The 18474-nt window shown below is 35.6% G+C and overlaps 1 protein-coding gene across 1 annotated transcript; it reads right to left on the reverse strand.

Moving 5' to 3' along the window:
* Window positions 1-7076: 7076 nt before the first annotated feature.
* slc30a2 (solute carrier family 30 member 2) lies at window positions 7077-18130 on the reverse strand. The gene is made up of 8 exons (XM_048207451.1): window positions 17749-18130; window positions 13705-13913; window positions 12371-12517; window positions 11809-11962; window positions 10965-11184; window positions 10040-10145; window positions 9566-9700; window positions 7077-7258 (listed from the first exon to the last, which is right to left on the reverse strand). The coding sequence occupies exons 1-8, from the start codon at window positions 17832-17834 to the stop codon at window positions 7113-7115; spliced, it is 1203 nt and encodes a 400-aa protein (XP_048063408.1). The 5' UTR covers window positions 17835-18130; the 3' UTR covers window positions 7077-7112.
* Window positions 18131-18474: the final 344 nt, after the last annotated feature.

The following is an 18474-nucleotide window of genomic DNA, read 5'->3' on the forward strand; positions in this document are numbered from 1 at the left end:
CATTTTATCTCGACTTTTTTCTTGAAAGTTAACACGTTTTTTCTCGTAATTTAATGAGTTTATTCTCAACATTTTATTTCGACTTTTTTCTCGAAATTTAACAACTTTAATCTTGAGATGGTTTTATTTTTTTATTGTTGCTTGGCCCTAATCCTCTTCCGTATTTCTCCTTTTGTGTTCCACAGAAGAAATAAAGTCATCCAGGTTTGAAACGACATGAGGGTCAGTAGATTGTCACATTTTGTTATTGTTGTTATTATTATTTCCCCACCCTCATTTAAAGTCTATATTACCTCTTTTCTGGCTTGTGCATTCTTCTTACTCAGGTCTAGTCAGAGTTGTAAGGGGCATCATGGAGTCTGTTGATAGTCTGCACGTGAGTCAATGTTGTCCCTAAACCAATAGCACTCATTCGTTAGTCATTAAGATCAGATGCACCTTGATATCCGCCTCATAATTCATGACCTCAATTACGTGTGAGTGAATATAATCGACTCCAGTGATGGGAATCTGGAGAGGTGCCAGTCAGATTAATGCTGCTGTGGTCACTCTGATGAGATTAAATAAGGAAGCTTATTATAAAGGTGCTGTTTACGTCTGTAGTGGATTTCAATTTAGTGTGTTGATTTAAATATCCCAATCTCACTGTGAGGCTCTGTATATGGTTAGTAGATTTGGGATGTTTTATCTGTGAATATTCATGCTTTGTAAATTATGTTTCTTTTGTTCCGTTTTCTGAATTGTTTACAGCTACTGAAGTGTAATTTTATTGTTTCATCATCATTTTAGATAAAGTTGCTTTACAGTACCACTAATTATCAACTCGTGATGTAATTATTAATGTGGGAGAAAGTTTTTGATTTAAATGATTTTATTACAGCTTACAAAAATCATACACGTTATGTGACACATATAAAATTAAAAGCATGTAAAAATTAAATATCCATCATTAATTTCTGTTTATATAGTGGTTTTATGTGGTCACATACAGGATAACTGTAAAACATTTACACACAGTACTTCTATAGACAGATAACTTTATACAAGAAGCAAATTTATATACACATCCACAAATCTGAGGCACGACGAAAATAATCATGTAGATTATTTACAGTTTCCACAGAACAACATTAATGTCTTTCAGTTCACGACACAAAATGCAGAACGTGTCAAAAACATGACCAATGATGTACCATCTCATGCTCTGCTATCAATTTCGAAGCCTTCGTTAGGTTGAGTGCACCTGCATATGAAATTGATTTTGGATTCATTACGTTCATCTCATCTTTTGAGTTGTGATGCTACGTGTGCAATATTCAAACTAGCCTTTTGGACTTTTCCCAATTCTAGAAAATAATACCAGGAGGGTGTTTTCCACTCTTTTGTTATGTGACTATGACATCCTATAAAATGTGTTTTACTTTATCTGATCATTGATTGTTTCTCAGTGATGTCAAGATGCCTAAATACAGTTTAAAGGGATATTTCACTCAAAAATGAAAATTTATCCCATGATTTACTCACCCTCAAGCCATTTTGGGTGTGTATATGATTATTTTCTTTCAGATGAACACAATTGGAGTTATATTAAAAAAATATCCTGGCTCTTCCAAGCTTTATAATGGTAGTGAATGGGGCTCAAGATTTTGAAGCCCAAAAAAGTCCATCTATCCATCATAAAAGTAATCCATATGGCTTCAGGGGGTTAATAAAGGCCTTCTGAAGTGAAGCAATGGCTTTTTGTAAGAAAAATATCCATATTTAAAACTTTATAAACTATAATAACTGGCTTCCAGCAATGGCCACATGCTAGTCTAGTTCCAAAGGAAGAGTGACCTCTGACCCGATGTATGACGCAGGATGTAGTAGTAGCGTAAGCTTAGGTGAGAGTAAACGCCTCACTCGTGGTTCAAACAAATAGGGCTGGGCAACAAACTCAAGCTACTCTTCTTTTATATTGAAATGCTCCAACATTTCTGTTTTAGACTTCTAATTCTTGACTGGTGTTTTGTTTTGCACTATCCTCTGCTCTTCCACGTTCGTCGAGTCAAAGTTCACTCTTCTGCCGGAACTAGACTCACGTACGGCCGTTGCCGGAAGCCAGTTATTATAGTTTATAAAGTTTTGAATATGGATATTTTTCTTACAATAATCCATCGCTTTGCTTCAGAAAGCCTTTATCAACCCCTGGAACTATATGGATTACTTTTATGATACATGGATGCACTTTTTTGTCTTGAGCCCCATTCACTACCATTATAAAGCTTGGAAGGGCCAGGATATTTTTAAATATAACTCCAATTGTGTTCGTCTGAAAGAAGATGGCTTGAGGGTGAATAAAACATGGGCTATTTTTCATTTTTCGGTGAACAATCCCTTTACGTGTCTACTGTAAATGTGGCTAGAGCATATTTCTGAAAGCCTGCTAAACGCTTTAATAGAAATAGTTCAGTATAACAGGAATGACCGACTTTCTAATAAGAGTAAATAGTCTTTTACTTCACTGTAGATCACTGTGATTGCTCCAAATATTTAATTTGATGTAGAATGTAGAACTTTGGCACACCAACCCACCAACATTATCAAAAATATACTGCTTATGCATTGGTCCTTTCATATTATAATTTGTTCGCACTCTCTTATAAATGACTGTGATATTCAATTTTAAAATATATATTCATTTTATCAAAACAAATAGACAAAATATAGAATTTAATGAAGGTCTTTCAGTGAGATTGCGAGGTCCTTGGATTGATCAATTATGATTAATGGCCATATGAATCGCAGACACGTAAAAAACAAACAAAGCAACCATGCAAGCAAACCCTTGAAACTCTTTCACAACACCACAACAGATCACAATGGCTACATTTTATCAGTACACGCAAGCTTTAAAACACAATAATTATCTGTCAAGTGTGTCTTATATTAGTCTCAAATTATATTCAGTGTTATATTTATATAAAATCTTCACATATAATGTAAATGAACATTAGTGCACATTTAGGGGCTCTGAAAATTGTTACCAAAATAATAATTTTCAAAAACAATTTAAATGAAAACTGCAGTGAAAATGGAAACCATGTGCTTTGTTATTGTATGTTTCAGCCATGACCTCCGTGTTGAACTGCAGAGACATGAGAAATGTGTTGCACCACTTGCTGGAATGTCTTAGAGTCATTGCGGCAGTGTGGCGGCACCGAGATCAGAGATGGAAATCCTGTGCAAAAAGTGTGTGTGTGTCTAGAGGCTATTCTGTTTCCCTATACCTCAGCACAGACCACAGCTAGACACAGCCTGAAGACATGAGCGTATGGAGGATGTATAGACTGTAGCATGATTGACTTTGACAAACCAGAGTGACCCACAACAGCATCCTTCAAGGTGAAGTGTGTAAATTCTGTCCCACTACCAGCGCCACGTCACCACCCAATGCAACTGCAAAATTAATGATTGATTTCAAACAGGTTTCCCCTTCCTTATCTATCATTGTTCAAACAAATTAGTCACTGGCTATGTTTGGAATAGCAGCTTATTGAATACTGTGCAGTGTGTGCTGAATATACAACTGGTTTTCCTTTTTTAATCATTTTGTGTGTAAATGTCTTCTTTTGGCAGTTTGTTCAAATAATGAGTCAGGTATGAAATATAAGTGTATATTCTATAAATACATAAATGTATTAGTATAGTTAGTATGTTAGTACTAATTAAATTGCATGTATAAATCAGCAAGTGGCGTCCAGTTATCATCTAAATGCAATTTTAAATTGCATTTTAAATCATTTTGACAGACTGATCAAATAATAAGTCATGGAAATGATATACAGTACCCAACACAATTTCATCTGTGATATAATGCACATTTCGTCAATTATACTGTACACACAGATATTTGCATACTGTGTATAGCAAACACTACCGTTCAAAGTTTGGGGTCAGTAGGATTTTTTTTGTTCACACCAAGAATGATAACTATAACAATATGTCTAAAAATTGTTCTAAATATAAAAGAATAGCACTGTCCACACCACAGCTATAATGATATAGAGAAAGATATTGCTGGGATCACTTTTAGAACGTTTTTTTCCAGTTGTTGAACGATAAAACACTGACAGCCAATCAGAATCCAATCTAATTTAAGGGCTCGGACATTGCGGAGAAGTTAATCGCTGAGGTCCAGAAAAAAACACCAATGTTTAACAAGTTAAACACCCTTTTTAAGGATACTTTAAAGAAAATGGATACATGGAAAACAATCAGTCATACCCTCTGAATAAATGGTGAGAAGTATTAATGAAATATGGCAGGCTAGTAAACAGTGTAAGATAAAATTACCTCAGGTATCCAGCGCTAGTTTTGACAACACTGTCTAGCTTCCTTTGAAGTTGCAGTGAAAAAGACTAGACGTTGTTTTTATTAAATTAAATTGACTTCGTCAGGTAAATTCACTGTTAGTTTAGATCGATTACACTAGCTATTCACTCAAAACATAGCATTGTAACCAGCGCGTGAGCTTAGAATAAACAGACCATTATCTTTCGTTGGTATGAACACAAATAGTTATCGTTATAGTTATAGTTATCGTACTTGGTGTGAACGGGCCATGCTCGCCAACGCTGCATTTATTTGATCAAAAATACAATAAAAACAGTAATATTGTGCAATATTGTTACAATTTAAAGGTGCCATCGAATTGAAAATTGAATTTACCTCGGCATAGTTGAATAACAAGAGTTCAGTACATGTAAATGACATACAGTGAGTCTCAAACTCCATTGTTTCCTCCTCCTTATATAAATCTCATTTGTTTAAAAGACCTCCGATGAACAGGCGAATCTCAACATAACACCGACTGTGACGCAACAGTCAGGGTGTACGCCCCCAATATTTGCATATGCCAGCCCATGATCAAGGCATTACACCAGGGCAGCCAGTATTAACGTCAGGATCTGTGCACAACTGAATCATCAGACTAGGTAAGCAAGCAAGGACAACAGCGAAAAATGGCAGATGGAGCGATAATAACTGACATGATCCATGATTTCATGATATTTGTAGTGATATTTGTAAATTGTCTTTCTAAATGTTTCGTTAACATTGTTGCTAATGTACTGTTAAATGTGGTTAAAGTTACCATCGTTTCTTACTGTATTCACGGAGACAAGAGAGCCGTCGCTGTTTTCATTTTTAAACACTTGCAGTCTGTATAATTCATAAACAAAACTCCATTCTTTATAAATCTCTCCAACAGTGTAGCATTAGCCGTTAGCCACGGAGCACTATCAAACTCATTCAGAATCGAATGTAAACATCCAAATAAATACAATACTTACGCGATTAGACATGCTGCATGACGAACACTTTGTAAAGATACATTTTGAGGGTTATAATAGCTGTGTGAACTTTGTTTATGCAGTGATAGAGTCGAGAGCTCGGGAGGGGGCGGAGAGAGTGCGATTTAAAGGGGCCGCAGCCTGAATCGGCGCATTTCTAATCATGCCTCAAAATAGGCAGTTAAAAAAATTAATTAAAAAAAATCTATGGGGTATTTTGAGCTGCAACTTCACAGACACATTCAGGGGACACCTTAGACTTATATTACATCTTGTAAAAAAACATTCGATGGCACCTTTAAAATAACTGTTTTCTGTTTGAATAGATTTTAAAATGAAATTTATTCCTGCAATGGCAAAGCTGCAAAAGAAAAAAAAAATTACTAACCCCAAACTTTGAACGGTAGTCCACACAATACAGTAATTGTAGCAAAGTAGTAATAGCATGCTATTCCAAACATAAGGTGTGTCCCAATTTGCGTACTTATGCACTATTCTATGACGTTTTTAAGTATAAATAGTGCGAGTAGTGCATTCACACTGAAAATTCCAAAAAGAAAAAGTACACTTTAAATACCCGGATGATGCATTAAAATAAAAAGAAAAAATGAAGCGTGAAATGTTGGACACTTCATGCACTCAACTGTCCCAGCTTTAATTATGTAGTGGAGGGCAAGGGGCTGTCAGACTCCGATGTTAAATGACAAAATAACCTTATAAAATTCATGCACTACATGGATGAGTACATAGTGCATAAGTACACAGTGTATAAGTGCATAGTGTTTAGTGCATCATTTGGGATGCAACTATAGCCAAATCACTGCTAAACAGCTTATCAAAGATAGTCCAGCCCCAAACTCACAGCATTGGTTGATTCAGAAGACCACTCAAAAGAATTTGTTAGGATAACCTCTAAATGTTTTACTTATTCTGGTCTCTGCTCATGAAATTGGAATAAAGTAATTAAATTTGCACAATTCACTCTTAGTTCATTCATCTGTCATTTGGTTTCCACTGTTCTTTCAAAAGCTGCACGAAGCCAAGCTTAAAAACCACAACAGGTCCTTAACTATCGCAGCCAGTGAGGAAGAACAGAGTTAATCACCCACTTGCTTTTGCAAATAGCATTGTACCATGAAACAAGACATTAGTGAGGGATCTCCGAAAAAATCCATAATTACACTTGAGCAGAATCTCTTTTTAAGCCCTGCAACACCATGCCGCAGTTTGGCGGACATTCACATTGATTACAGAACCGTGCTGACAGCGGACGTAAGGCTGGCTGTGACATAATAAACCCCATTCTAATTGTTTTTAAGAAAGTCACGTCAATACCCATCTTTTACCCTTCCCAAGACCACGGACAGGCAATTACAGTACACTCCTGCAATAATGTACGATGCCAACCACCCAAGCAAAGCCTTGCAAAGTCACAATAAAAAGGCTCACAGTGATGCCTCCAGGCCTCATATTTATGTTCTGCCGCTCGGTTCACTTTATCTTTGCCTACAGTATGTGAAGCTAAACCACACCACTTCATTTTAAAGCTATTCCTCCCATAAACCGATGCACTTTTAAGATGGCACAGTGTGAAATCTCTTTTTTTTTTATTTCCTCGGTAGTTGATAGAAATGCATTTGGCATGTACATATTCGTAATGATATGTAGATGATACATTTGCACAGTGTTTCCATTTCTGACTTGGACCCTCAATGAAGCTTAATATGTGTGCATACATTTAAATCAGGCAGCCTCCCCTCACCGGTGCACTTGGACAACTTAGTCCATAGGGTCCTGGCACTGGGCGCAGTGGATCATGTCCTCGCAATAAGGCTCCACTTGAATGGTTGTGCTGTAAAAGCCAAATTTGGTCTGAAGGAGTTCAGTGGCTTCCTTTAAGACGCTCTGAGGGTCAGCATTCTCCTCTAAAATGAAGAAAAAACAGGTTCCTTTAGCCTAAATATACGATTCTGTGCTTGTATGTTCATCTGACATGTTTGAAATGAACTAAAAGACGAAATTCAGAAGGATTAATTATCATTCTTAGATGCCATTTGTGCCTAGAATTCAGAAACATATACCTTATGTCAACTAATTTCTGTGTTTTTGAACTAATGGTCAAAAAGACTTCATAATTTGTATTATAAATAATTATGACTGTAAAAGCTTGATGTTTTTATAACATCAAGCTTTTACAAAAAATGTAGATAAAATTCTAATTGATAAATGGCTACATGCAAATTGATATTTGACCGATATATCATTTAAAGTCCCCTTGTGGTGAAAATCAGGTTTTTAATGTTGTTTATATGTCTATGTGACGTTTTTAATGTGATTAAAGACAAACCATGTGCAAATTCATATCAACACCATTGCTGAGTATTTTCTCTGTTTACACGACACAGTTTTCAACTAAAAACGGAAAACTTTTTATGCGTTTTGACCATTCATTTATATGACGGCATTTTGGTGGTCTGAAAACGCAAACTTTTGAATGAAAATGGGTTTCAAAGTGCAAGTTTTTGAAAACGGTCTCTGTGTAAACAACAAAAACGCTAATCTGTGAAAACGATGATGTCATGCATATGCGCATTATGTGCCAGAGAAACAAGCGCGCTGCTATCTTTACAATACAGTCTTTGAACTTCCATCGTTTCTTACTGTATTCACGGAGACAAGAGAGCCGTCGCTATTTTCATTTTTAAACACTTGCAGTCTGTATAATTCACAAACACAACTTCATTCTTTATAAATCTCTCCAACAGTGTAGCATTAGCCGTTAGCCACGGAGCACTATCAAACTCATTCATAATCGAATGTAAACATCCAAATAAATACCATACTTACGCGATTAAACATGCTGCATGATGAACACTTTGTAAAGATCCATTTTGAGGGTTATATTAGCTGTGTGAACTTTGTTTATGCAGTGATAGAGTCGAGAGCTCGGGAAGGGGCGGAGGGCGCGCGATTTAAAGGGGCCGCAGCATGAATCGGCGCATTTCAAATTATGCCTCAAAATAAGCAGTTAAAATATTAATTTAAAAATCTATGTAGTATTTGAGCAAACTTTTGAATGAAAATGAGTTTCAAAGTGCAAGTTTTTGAAAACGATCTCTGTGTAAACAACAAAAACGCTAATCTGTGAAAATGATGACGTCATGCACATGCGCATTATGTGCCAGAGAAACAAGTGCGCCGCCATCTTTATAATACTGTCTTTGAACTTCCATTTTTGCGGTAGCTCTGTACATTTCTATGGCATCTCTGTCAAAGAATAATTAGCTGGTGAAGTGGATTTACTTGTTGTAGAGTTAATGAAAGTTATCATGAGCATTGTAATGTTTAAAGCAGCAGAATACAGCGTTTTTAGTCATTTTTACGGATTCATATGAATGGGGATCGTTTTGATGGTGTCGGCTGTACGCGGAAAAACTCAAAGGAAAAACGAATCCGTTTTAAGCATATCGTTGTCGTGCAAGCGTAACGTTACCCTAAAACTGCAGTGATTTAAAGTCCGTTTCAAAAACGCGGTTTGAAATCGCTGGTGTTTCATATGTCACAAACTACCTTGTAACCAATCACGTCAACGTGCCTGCGGGCTTTAGCATATCATTAACTATGACCGCTCTGAAGCAGGGGAGTCTCAAGAGAAGCCAGGTTAGTATATTTTTCTGTTGATATGAAAAATTAGCAATATAGCGGGTATATGATGTAAATTAAATGTTATGATGAACTATATACCTTTATCCACTGATGTTCTGAGTTGTTCAAAGCGTTTGTAAGGATGCTGATTTATTTTTAGAAGGGAGCTGTCTGACAAATGACGAATGGGAACATGGTTTGTGAAACATTAGCAGCAACACAATATTTGCTGTTTGATAATGTAGTCAAGCAAATGGCTAATCATATTAATTACTGTTATGTGCCCAACATTGTAAAGAGCGATACCATTGTCTAGTGTTTACCGAATGGATCTCTGATCTCATGCAAGTGAGTGGAGGCGGGGCTAATTAGCATATTCATAGATCGGCTGATTAGGCTAAATGAAGCAAAAGCGTAGCATTACATTCAAGCTATTTTAATGCATGAAGAAATTTTTGTACCAAATAACATGTTCAATAGATTTAGATAAATATTATGAATAATTTGCATAAGCAACTTGACAAATGAACATTAAAATAATAACAATATAATTGAGCTGTGAAGCAAGTGTCATTTAATAAACTTACCAATAGCTATGTGAACAGACAGCAGACTCTGGCCTATGGTGAGAGCCCACAGGTGTAGGCTATGCATGGCCTTCACTGCCTTCAGAGACAGCAGCACCTCCTTCACTGAATTAAACTCTATTCCTTTGGGTGTCCCTGAACACAGACACATGACACTGAGTTTACAAGGATAGAGGGGATTCATAGTTTGCATTTAAAGATGATGTGTGCAATTTTTTACTTTATTTATTTATTTTGACTTTTATAGGACTGGATTGTGTTTGGGAAAGTTATTTGGAAATTCCGTTTGGTGTCACTAGGGGTGCAGACATTACACACTTCACCTTTAAATAGAGAATATTAGGCTACACCATGTGTACTATCACTACTAAAAAATACACTGACATTGACATTGCATGCATATTTTTAAGTCATTGAGAATAATGCAACTGTAATAGTACTGTAATTTAGTAAATTATTTAATGTGAAAATTACCCTCCATGAGAATGCGGAAGACATCTCTTAGAATGGTAATGGTGGTGCCCAGGACGAACACAGAGAAGAGGAAAGTGCAAATGGGATCAGCTATTTTGTATTCTGGCTGCGTTAGAAGTTGGATAGAGAACAGGAGGTACTGATGCATTAAAGAACAAAATCAGATGGTTTTTTGCAAAGTGTCAAATTGAATTAGACTTCAGATATCAGAAGAAACATTCTCCATTGAAGTGCTTTCAAGAGTTGGGGAAAGAAATCAGTGTCCAATTCCTTATCATGGGGATTTGATTACTTAAAAAAAATTGGGGTCAGTAAGATTTTATTATTATTTTTTTTATTTTTTTATTTCTCTGATGTCAAATCTGAATTTTCAGCATCATTACTCCAGTCTTCAGTGTCACATGATCCTTTAGAAATCATAATATGCTGATTTGCTGCTCAAGAAACATTTCTTATTATTATTATCAATGTTGAAAACAGTTCTGCTTCTTAATGTTTTTAAAGGAAACCATGATACATTTTATTAGGATTCTTTGATGAAAAAAAGTTCAAATGAACAGCATATAAATATTTTAAATAGAAATCTTTTGTAACATATCTATATTATTTGTTAAAAAATCTTACTGATCCCAAACTTTTGAACAGTAGTGTAAATAATTATAATGAATAAATATAAATATCGTTCATTAATCTTTTATGCCGCCATTAAATTAGACAAAGTATTTAAAGACTATATAATTGACCCTTTTGCTTATATAAATGCCTCTAAAAGGAACAACTTTCCATTATTTATAAGTCCATTATTTACATTATCAATTGGAAAATTGAAGTTAATTGCACTGTAAATGCCATTTTATAGTGTCTTTAAGGACTGGACAAAGGTAAGACATTTTTAAGGTGATTCTTTATGTTAGTGTTCATTTACCCTGAAGTAGATGATAATGGCAGCCACCATCACTCCAAAGCTCTGTAAGAGATCCCCCAAAACATGAATAAATGCTGCTCTGACACTGGTGTTCCCATGATTACTCAGGAGGCTGTGGGAGTGGCCATGGCCCACGGGGCTCATCCCATTCTCATCAATCTTGTGGTAGCCTGAACCGTGACTGTGGAAGGTAGTGGAATGGTGTAGAATATAGGCCATTCTGGAATATAAACAATAATGCAAACAAAAGCATATGAATTTATCGGAATTCCAGTCCTGTTTTTTTTTTTTTTTTTTTTTTTTTTAAAGCTGTAGCCTATAGTCTTCAACAGAATAGAAAATAAGATCTTATTGTACAGTATCTGTATGTTCCTTAATAAAGCTCTGAATTCTGCCTTTATTTCTAATAATTGAGATTTTATATGACCATTTTGCCTGAAAAACTAAGTATTACTACTTTAGCTTCTCGTTATTCCAATGTTAAAGTCACCATTAAATCCAAATTGACAATTCTTATTTTTTTTATGGAATATTGCAGAATTTATTGGAAATTATTTATCCATGCACATCATTTTTTTCAATTCATGTGCGCTTGTAATCTTTAATAAAAATAACTTCTCCTCCCTCTTGCAATGACATCTCTTCTCTGATGATGTGTTTACTGGCGTGAGGGCGGGACAACCTGTCACTCACTTGACATCACAAACCACATCCATCCAATCAATTCCCGATGGACAAAATCAATTCATGTTCGAGAAGCTGTTTCACTCGGATATACGTCACAATAGAGAAGTTAAAGACTATCTCAACTTTGGTTCATGCCAACTCATGTCTGTCTACTCACATGATATTGACCACGACTGCACAACCTGAGGTGACGAGCATCACACGGCCTTCAATTTCATAATCATTTTTTACTATCCTCTCAATGGCAAGGTACACCAACACCCCAGTCACGATCCAGATGGACATTACAGATACCAGGGCTCCCAGAATCTCTGATAAACAAATATGATTTGGCATTATATGAATATTGCAAAGTCTTAAATCTGTTCACACAAAAATAATGACTTAAATTTCACCCTGCTTCTCATTCAAAGCTATCTTATAACGTCAGAAGATGAAGAATATTGCACATAAATTGTACGGATTTCTTTTGTTGGTATTAGAGCTTGACATCCAGATGTGGTCCCTATGAACTAATGTTGTACGGAAAAAGTTCTTCAACATTTCTCCTTAGTGACATGCATGGGTTTGGAACAACATGAAGGTGAGTAAAATTGTCTGAATTTTTATTTTTGGGTGAAATGTTTCTTTATTTTAAAGGCATGATTTAGATTTAACATTTTCAGCATCAACAATGTATGTAAAATTCATTTGACAGGATTGAGATGGAATGAACTCGCCTGATCTGTGCCAGCCAAAGTTCATTCTCTTAGTGGGTGGTCTTGAAGAGATCCACAAGGAAAAAAGACTGACCATCATACTGCCAAAATCCGTCAGAAGGTGAGCTGCATCAGTCATAATGGCCAGACTGTGTGCTAGATAACCACCTGCAAGGGCAGCAGAGAAGAAGAATTGAGTAAGAGATGTATACTGCTAAAATGAATGGTTCCAGTTTTTTTTTTTTTTTCAGGGTTCACCAAACTTGGTCCTGGAGGGCTGCTGTCCTGCAGAGTTTAGCTCCAAAACGAAAGTACTGTTTAGTGTAAAACATGCTGAAGATTGGAAAACAGGCTGTCGATTAATTAAATGATTAGCTATTTCCCCACAAAAGCTGTTTAATCAGCATATTGAAGCCTCTCATCCATTGACATCCTTTCAAAAAACAGCCTCTGGTCTCCTTCCCTGCATACCGCCAGGGGCGGAGTGTTAGCATTAGCCGTTGCACTTTTTTGGCTAAAGGTTGCAGGCTTGCCTTCCAGTGGCTTTGGTTATAGTATGCCAAGTTAAATCTTGATTAGCTGGTTCAGGTGTGTTTAATTGGGGTTGGAGCTAAACTCGGCCCTCCAGCGGCCCTCCAGCGGCCCTCCAGCGGCCCTCCAGGACTGAGTTTGGTGACCCCTGCCATAGAGGAACCATTTTTGTTTCTCCATAGAACCTTTCAGTTCCTAAAATAACCTTTTTTCTTAGTATAAAGAACATTTTAAAATCTAAAGAACTTTTGTGCAATGGAAAGTTTCCATGGATGTTAAAGGTTCTTCATAATCCACCATAGAGCATTCACTATAAATGTTATTTATCTCTTTATTTTATTATACTCTGAAAACATTACAGATAGTTGCAAATAGTTTTTTTTGAGAAAGCTTACACAGCATAAATCTTTTGTTGTTTAAAAGAAAGAATGAGTCATACATATTTTAAAGTATTGCACTTGTGAATGCTGAAAAAAAAAGTGCTGTACAGGCTGAACAAAGCACAGAAAAGCCTGCTTATCACATTTTATAGATGAGTCAAGGATTGGTTGTGTCATGTAATTTTATGCTACAATGACAAATTGCTTAACCCATCATTTACTTAGTTGTGAAATGCAGTCAGAGCATTTATTGTGCAGAACCACTTTGCACTCAAAGACAAAGCAAAATAATAAATGGCTGGTTTTTATATACAAGTGTAAGACAAGTGATTTTATTGTAGCCTATATAAAAGTAATGTTACATTTATGCCAATTCTTAAACAAATTCTGGCTTCATTATTTAATAAACCCCATACTTTTTATAAAAAGACCCAGTGTTCTTACCTATAACTTCTCCAATCATGAAAACCAGACAGACTATGGAGGCGATGTACAGTTTCTTCTTTGCTATGAGTTTCTCATGGCTCTCGTCGAGGGCTGCTTTTTTTCCATGGCAATGAGTTCCAACAGGCCTCTTCAGCTCAATGGCACCAGCCATATCACCATTTCCCAAAGGCAGGTCTGGACAACTTTCTTTGGAACCTGAGAATTCACTATAAGAACAAAGCATGATGTACAATGACACCATTTCAATGACTTCAAAAACTCTTACATGTAAATCAGCCTTCACACACATACTAATAACCCTATAGTTGCTAGCCTATCAGGGAGTTAGGCAAGAAATAAAGGATGCAAATTTGACAACATCATATCATGTAAATCGTCTGTGGCCTGAGACACTGGGATAAGCTCTAGCATCCCTGTCCAACCCTACAGAGGATAAGCAGTTTGGAGATGGATGGATATCAAAACAAAACAAGGGCAATCAAAACAAAACCATAATAATACAGCAATTCAGGCACTGGAATTTACAGTAAGTTTACGTGTGTGTTTTTGTATATATATCAGTATATATATAATATTATATTATATTATATTTAAATAAAAAACTATGTATCACATACATATGCATATATAAGTTTTATATAAAATATTATATCGTGTAAGTGCTTTGTGTCGGGGAAATACTGTGTACAAAGCATTCCATGAGCACCCAGATCAGCCCGAGTTTAAATCTGCTGACATGGTCGTTTTTGGCCCTTCTGTCTTATGTGTTGATGAGAGAGACGCTATGATGGGACTAATGGGGCGGAAAGCGCAATCTCGCTGCGCATGAGATAACCAGAAACTGCATCACGCGCGCGCTGCTGCTGAAATGAGGCAGTCGAGTGAAACACGGCGTCTGTTTAATCACCCCACCGGGACACAGACATGATACACTGGATGATTTTTTTTTTTTTTTTTTTTTTGGTCACATAGTCCAACAAGCATACAGAGATTTGTTTTTCTAATCTGATACTGTATGAAATTAGGCCTGCATTCTACTTATTTGCTTTATAATCGGCTATTAATTTGCAGCGTTGACTATTAATAAAATACAATAGTAATATAAGTGTGCTAAAATTAGGATGCGTGTCTCAGTTTGGCTTGGTTTATTTTTATTCAAATGGGGATGCAAACGCAGTAATCATTTTTCAAGTTATTTTTTTCTGCTTCTAATTTCGGAAAAGGAATATAGGCCAATAAAAATGTGTGGTGAATATACCGCTTTTACAAAATAGCGTATAAATATGTAAAAATATAAAAAATTATTATCTCATCACTTATTTTTACAATAAACCATTTTTAAAATTTGATTTATTATTATAGTTTTTTATTATTATATTAGGCTATTATATTATTATTGGTATTTTCAAGTAAAAACGCAATGTAGAAGTTTGTTAGAAGCATCACATTTGGTTATATAGCCTACTAAGTTACGTTTCTTCTTAATTTGTAATAGGCCTATTAGTTTGTTTTATGTTGTTTAGTTAATGTTTAAAGCATTGTTTTAGTTTCTTTGACCATATTATGGTGTTTTGTGTAGGCTACTCTGTCAGTTGACATTTGCTGGAGGAATTAGTTAGCCTATATTAACTTTATCATGTGGTTTATTTGATCACTTGTGTTGTGTAATGTCGGTTATAGCATATCGATCTATTTTAATGAGTACGCAGGTTCAACAGCATTTATAATCTGTTTGATGAGGGAATTCACATTCCTCCTCGAACACCTCTGTTCGTATTTTATTATTATTTTTTTTAAATTCATAAAATATCATCTTTTGTGGTAAGGTGCATATGGAGATGGTTACAGTTTGGCAGGAGGTTTCCGCTCTGAAACAGTGGCAGTGCAGCAGAGCATGACATGAGGGCCCTGGTTTGAGCACATTAATATCATTAGCATACACGCCACTGGATCAACACAATGTGTTGTGCTGTGATTTTCTGTAATTGATATAAATGACGAGCATTTTGAATATCCAAATAACGTATTTAACTGTGAAATCTGTGTTTAAATTAATACATAGTTTTTTTAACATTATATTATGAGGGTTGATAAATAATAATAATAATAACAGTTAAAAAAAATATCAAACCTTTATCACTGCGCAGCACGTGCATTTCTCCCTTTTCTTCTCTTTAAAGACTTTTAAAGATTTTCAATTTGAAAAATATAGCACTACTACAAGTGACCCTGGACCACAAAACCAGTCATAAGGGTCAATTTATTGAAAATGAGATTTATACATCATCTGAAAGCTGAATAAATAAGCTTTCTATTGATGTATGGTTTGTTAGGAAATGACAGTATTTGGCCCGAGATACTACTATTTGAAAATCTGGAATCTGAGGGTGCAAAAAAATCTAAATATTGAGAAAATCGCCTTTAAAGTTGTCCAAATGAAGTCCTTAGCAATTCATATCCACTCACAAAAATACATTTTTGATATATTTATGGTAGGAAATTAACAAAATATCTTCATGGAGCATGATCTTTACTTAATATCCTAATTATTTTTGGCATAAATTAAAAATCGATCATTTTGACCCATACAATGTATTATGGCTATTGCTACAAATATACCTGTGCTACTTATGACTGGTTTTGTGGTCCAGGGTCACATATAGGCTAACAGAATACCGCCCAGGTATAGTAACAACATCCAATTCTACACAACATCTTCTCAGCTGCCTTTTTTTCATGTCCTTCGACGTTTGTTCAGTTGACCTGTTGATACCACCAATGCCATGATGTGCAAAACGTTTTTATTAATGTAATGTGTCACCAAGCTAGATAAGTGAACCTTTAGCCGATTTGTTTCAGCAGCTTCAGAAAATGCATCCTGAGCTCTCCTCATTTTCTCCTTCAAGACCACAATCCAACTAATGCAGAAACGACTTCCACGGCAATATTATTACTTGCACAATCGGTTGTGGAAACTCCTGCTGCACTTTTATTAATTTTGTCGCAGACAGTTAGGCTATCGGATTCAATTGAACATCATTGTTCTGTTCCTCGACAACATCCTCAATGTCGCAAATATGTGTAAGCTATTTAAAAATATTTTCAACTTCTATTTAAAACGCATTAATGTGTGGTTTTATGTCCGGCGCAAATTATGATGTTTTAGTAGCTGTTATTCATGATAAATGCTGACGAGTAGCCTAACATATTTCTTTGCCTGACGAAAATCGAAAATGTATTTCTACCAGAAACTAGCTGTAGCCTAAAATTTAAATGACACAATATTTAAAAACATTATTGATAATGATATGTGTATCATGTATGGGTTATCATTTTTTTGCTCTTTTTCATATTGACAACTCAAGTGCATCTGTCCATGGTGCTGAAACTCTTCTCGCACCTTCTTGCTTTATATGATCATTTTGTTAGGTTGTGCAGAGGAAGGGAAAAGGGCAATATTTTTAATGTTTTATCTGAATATATTGCTTCAAAGGAAACATAATGAAAAGCTTATATCGTGTGTAATTTCCATATGGAAGTCATATTACGTTCGTTTTGCTCACTAAAGTTCCCTGAGGCCATTGCTCATACTGTCCAAAATGAACTCATGCATAGAAATGAATCTCTTAAATAAAAATATAAGCATCTCACGCACTGCATGCTTAACAGATGTGTTCAGAATAGATAACTAAGATTGGCGCATATGCAGTGTCACAATGTGGAAATATCAGACTGTGACAGGTCATGTTGTAAGGGATTTTTTGAGATTATTAAATCGATAATTATCAAATATCAAAATATTTCTGTTCTCAATGAGACCTAAATATTTTAAATTGGCATTTTATTATTATTATTATTATTATTTTATTCATAAAATGCTTCACAACATACAGTTTAATCAATTTTCCATCATTAATTGTGCACATTTCCAGACCATGTATTTTCGAATCACACTAATATCTACAATGCAAATTGACAATAATAATAATCCTAATAATAGATAAATAGGTCTTTATGAAATAGACGAATACATAATTTTACCTGTTAAGTTTTAAGGAGTATATTTTGGCATTTCTTTCGTTGATGAGATGCGATTTCTCTGAAGTCGGTGGAGGATCCATGGTCATGTGCAGCTTCAGTGACCAGTTAAAAAAACGAATTAATAAAAAACCGCACCGAATATTAAAATATGCGTTTTAAATTAGACGGCAAAATAATAATTCTTCCAAGCCATTTTCGAAGGATTCAAAAAAATGAGTGAAAGCACTCATTGCATCAGGTCCACGGAAAGGAGCATGCAGGATTCAGTAATTCCGATGCTGTATGCGGAGCCGGCAAACTTGGCTGTGGGTTACATCGGATGGATGTGGTGCAGAAGATCCAGCAGTCCAGTGAACTAATTTACGAATCTTACTATGGTGAAGGCATGGGGCTATTAATATTCATGAGCTAAAGGGGGCCACGTCATCATTACAAACGTAATATTCACAAGCCAGTCGTTCGCTATTGGAAAGCTACCAAGCATCGTCACCAGGAGATAATTAGTAATTACGAGCTAAGCCTTTGCTGTAGTAGGATCCGTAAAGGGTTGCAGCGCTTGTTTTTACTTGAATGAAGTCTGCGTCTGTTGGGAATGAATGAGTTTTCCTTGTGTTTGGGAAAAAACACGCAATTATGACTGCAGTGCAAATGGATGTACGTGACTGTTCTTTTCAATTCGAGGCGATCTGTAGCTTAAATAGGCATACAAAAATGTAGAAAGAGCCT

Source organism: Megalobrama amblycephala, linkage group LG11, assembly GCF_018812025.1.
Source record: "Megalobrama amblycephala isolate DHTTF-2021 linkage group LG11, ASM1881202v1, whole genome shotgun sequence".
NCBI lineage: Eukaryota > Metazoa > Chordata > Actinopteri > Cypriniformes > Xenocyprididae > Megalobrama > Megalobrama amblycephala.

Coding starts and splice junctions, on each gene's coding strand:
- slc30a2 (XM_048207451.1), bottom strand. CDS start 17,834: ATGACCATGGATCCTCCACCGACTTCAGAGAAATCGCATCTCATCAAC. Junction 11,963..12,370: donor CTTTGGCTGGCACAGATCAG/GCGAGTTCATTC, acceptor TTTGTTTATCAG/AGATTCTGGGAGCCCTGGTA. Junction 10,146..10,964: donor CCATTATCATCTACTTCAGG/GTAAATGAACAC, acceptor CTTCTAACGCAG/CCAGAATACAAAATAGCTGA.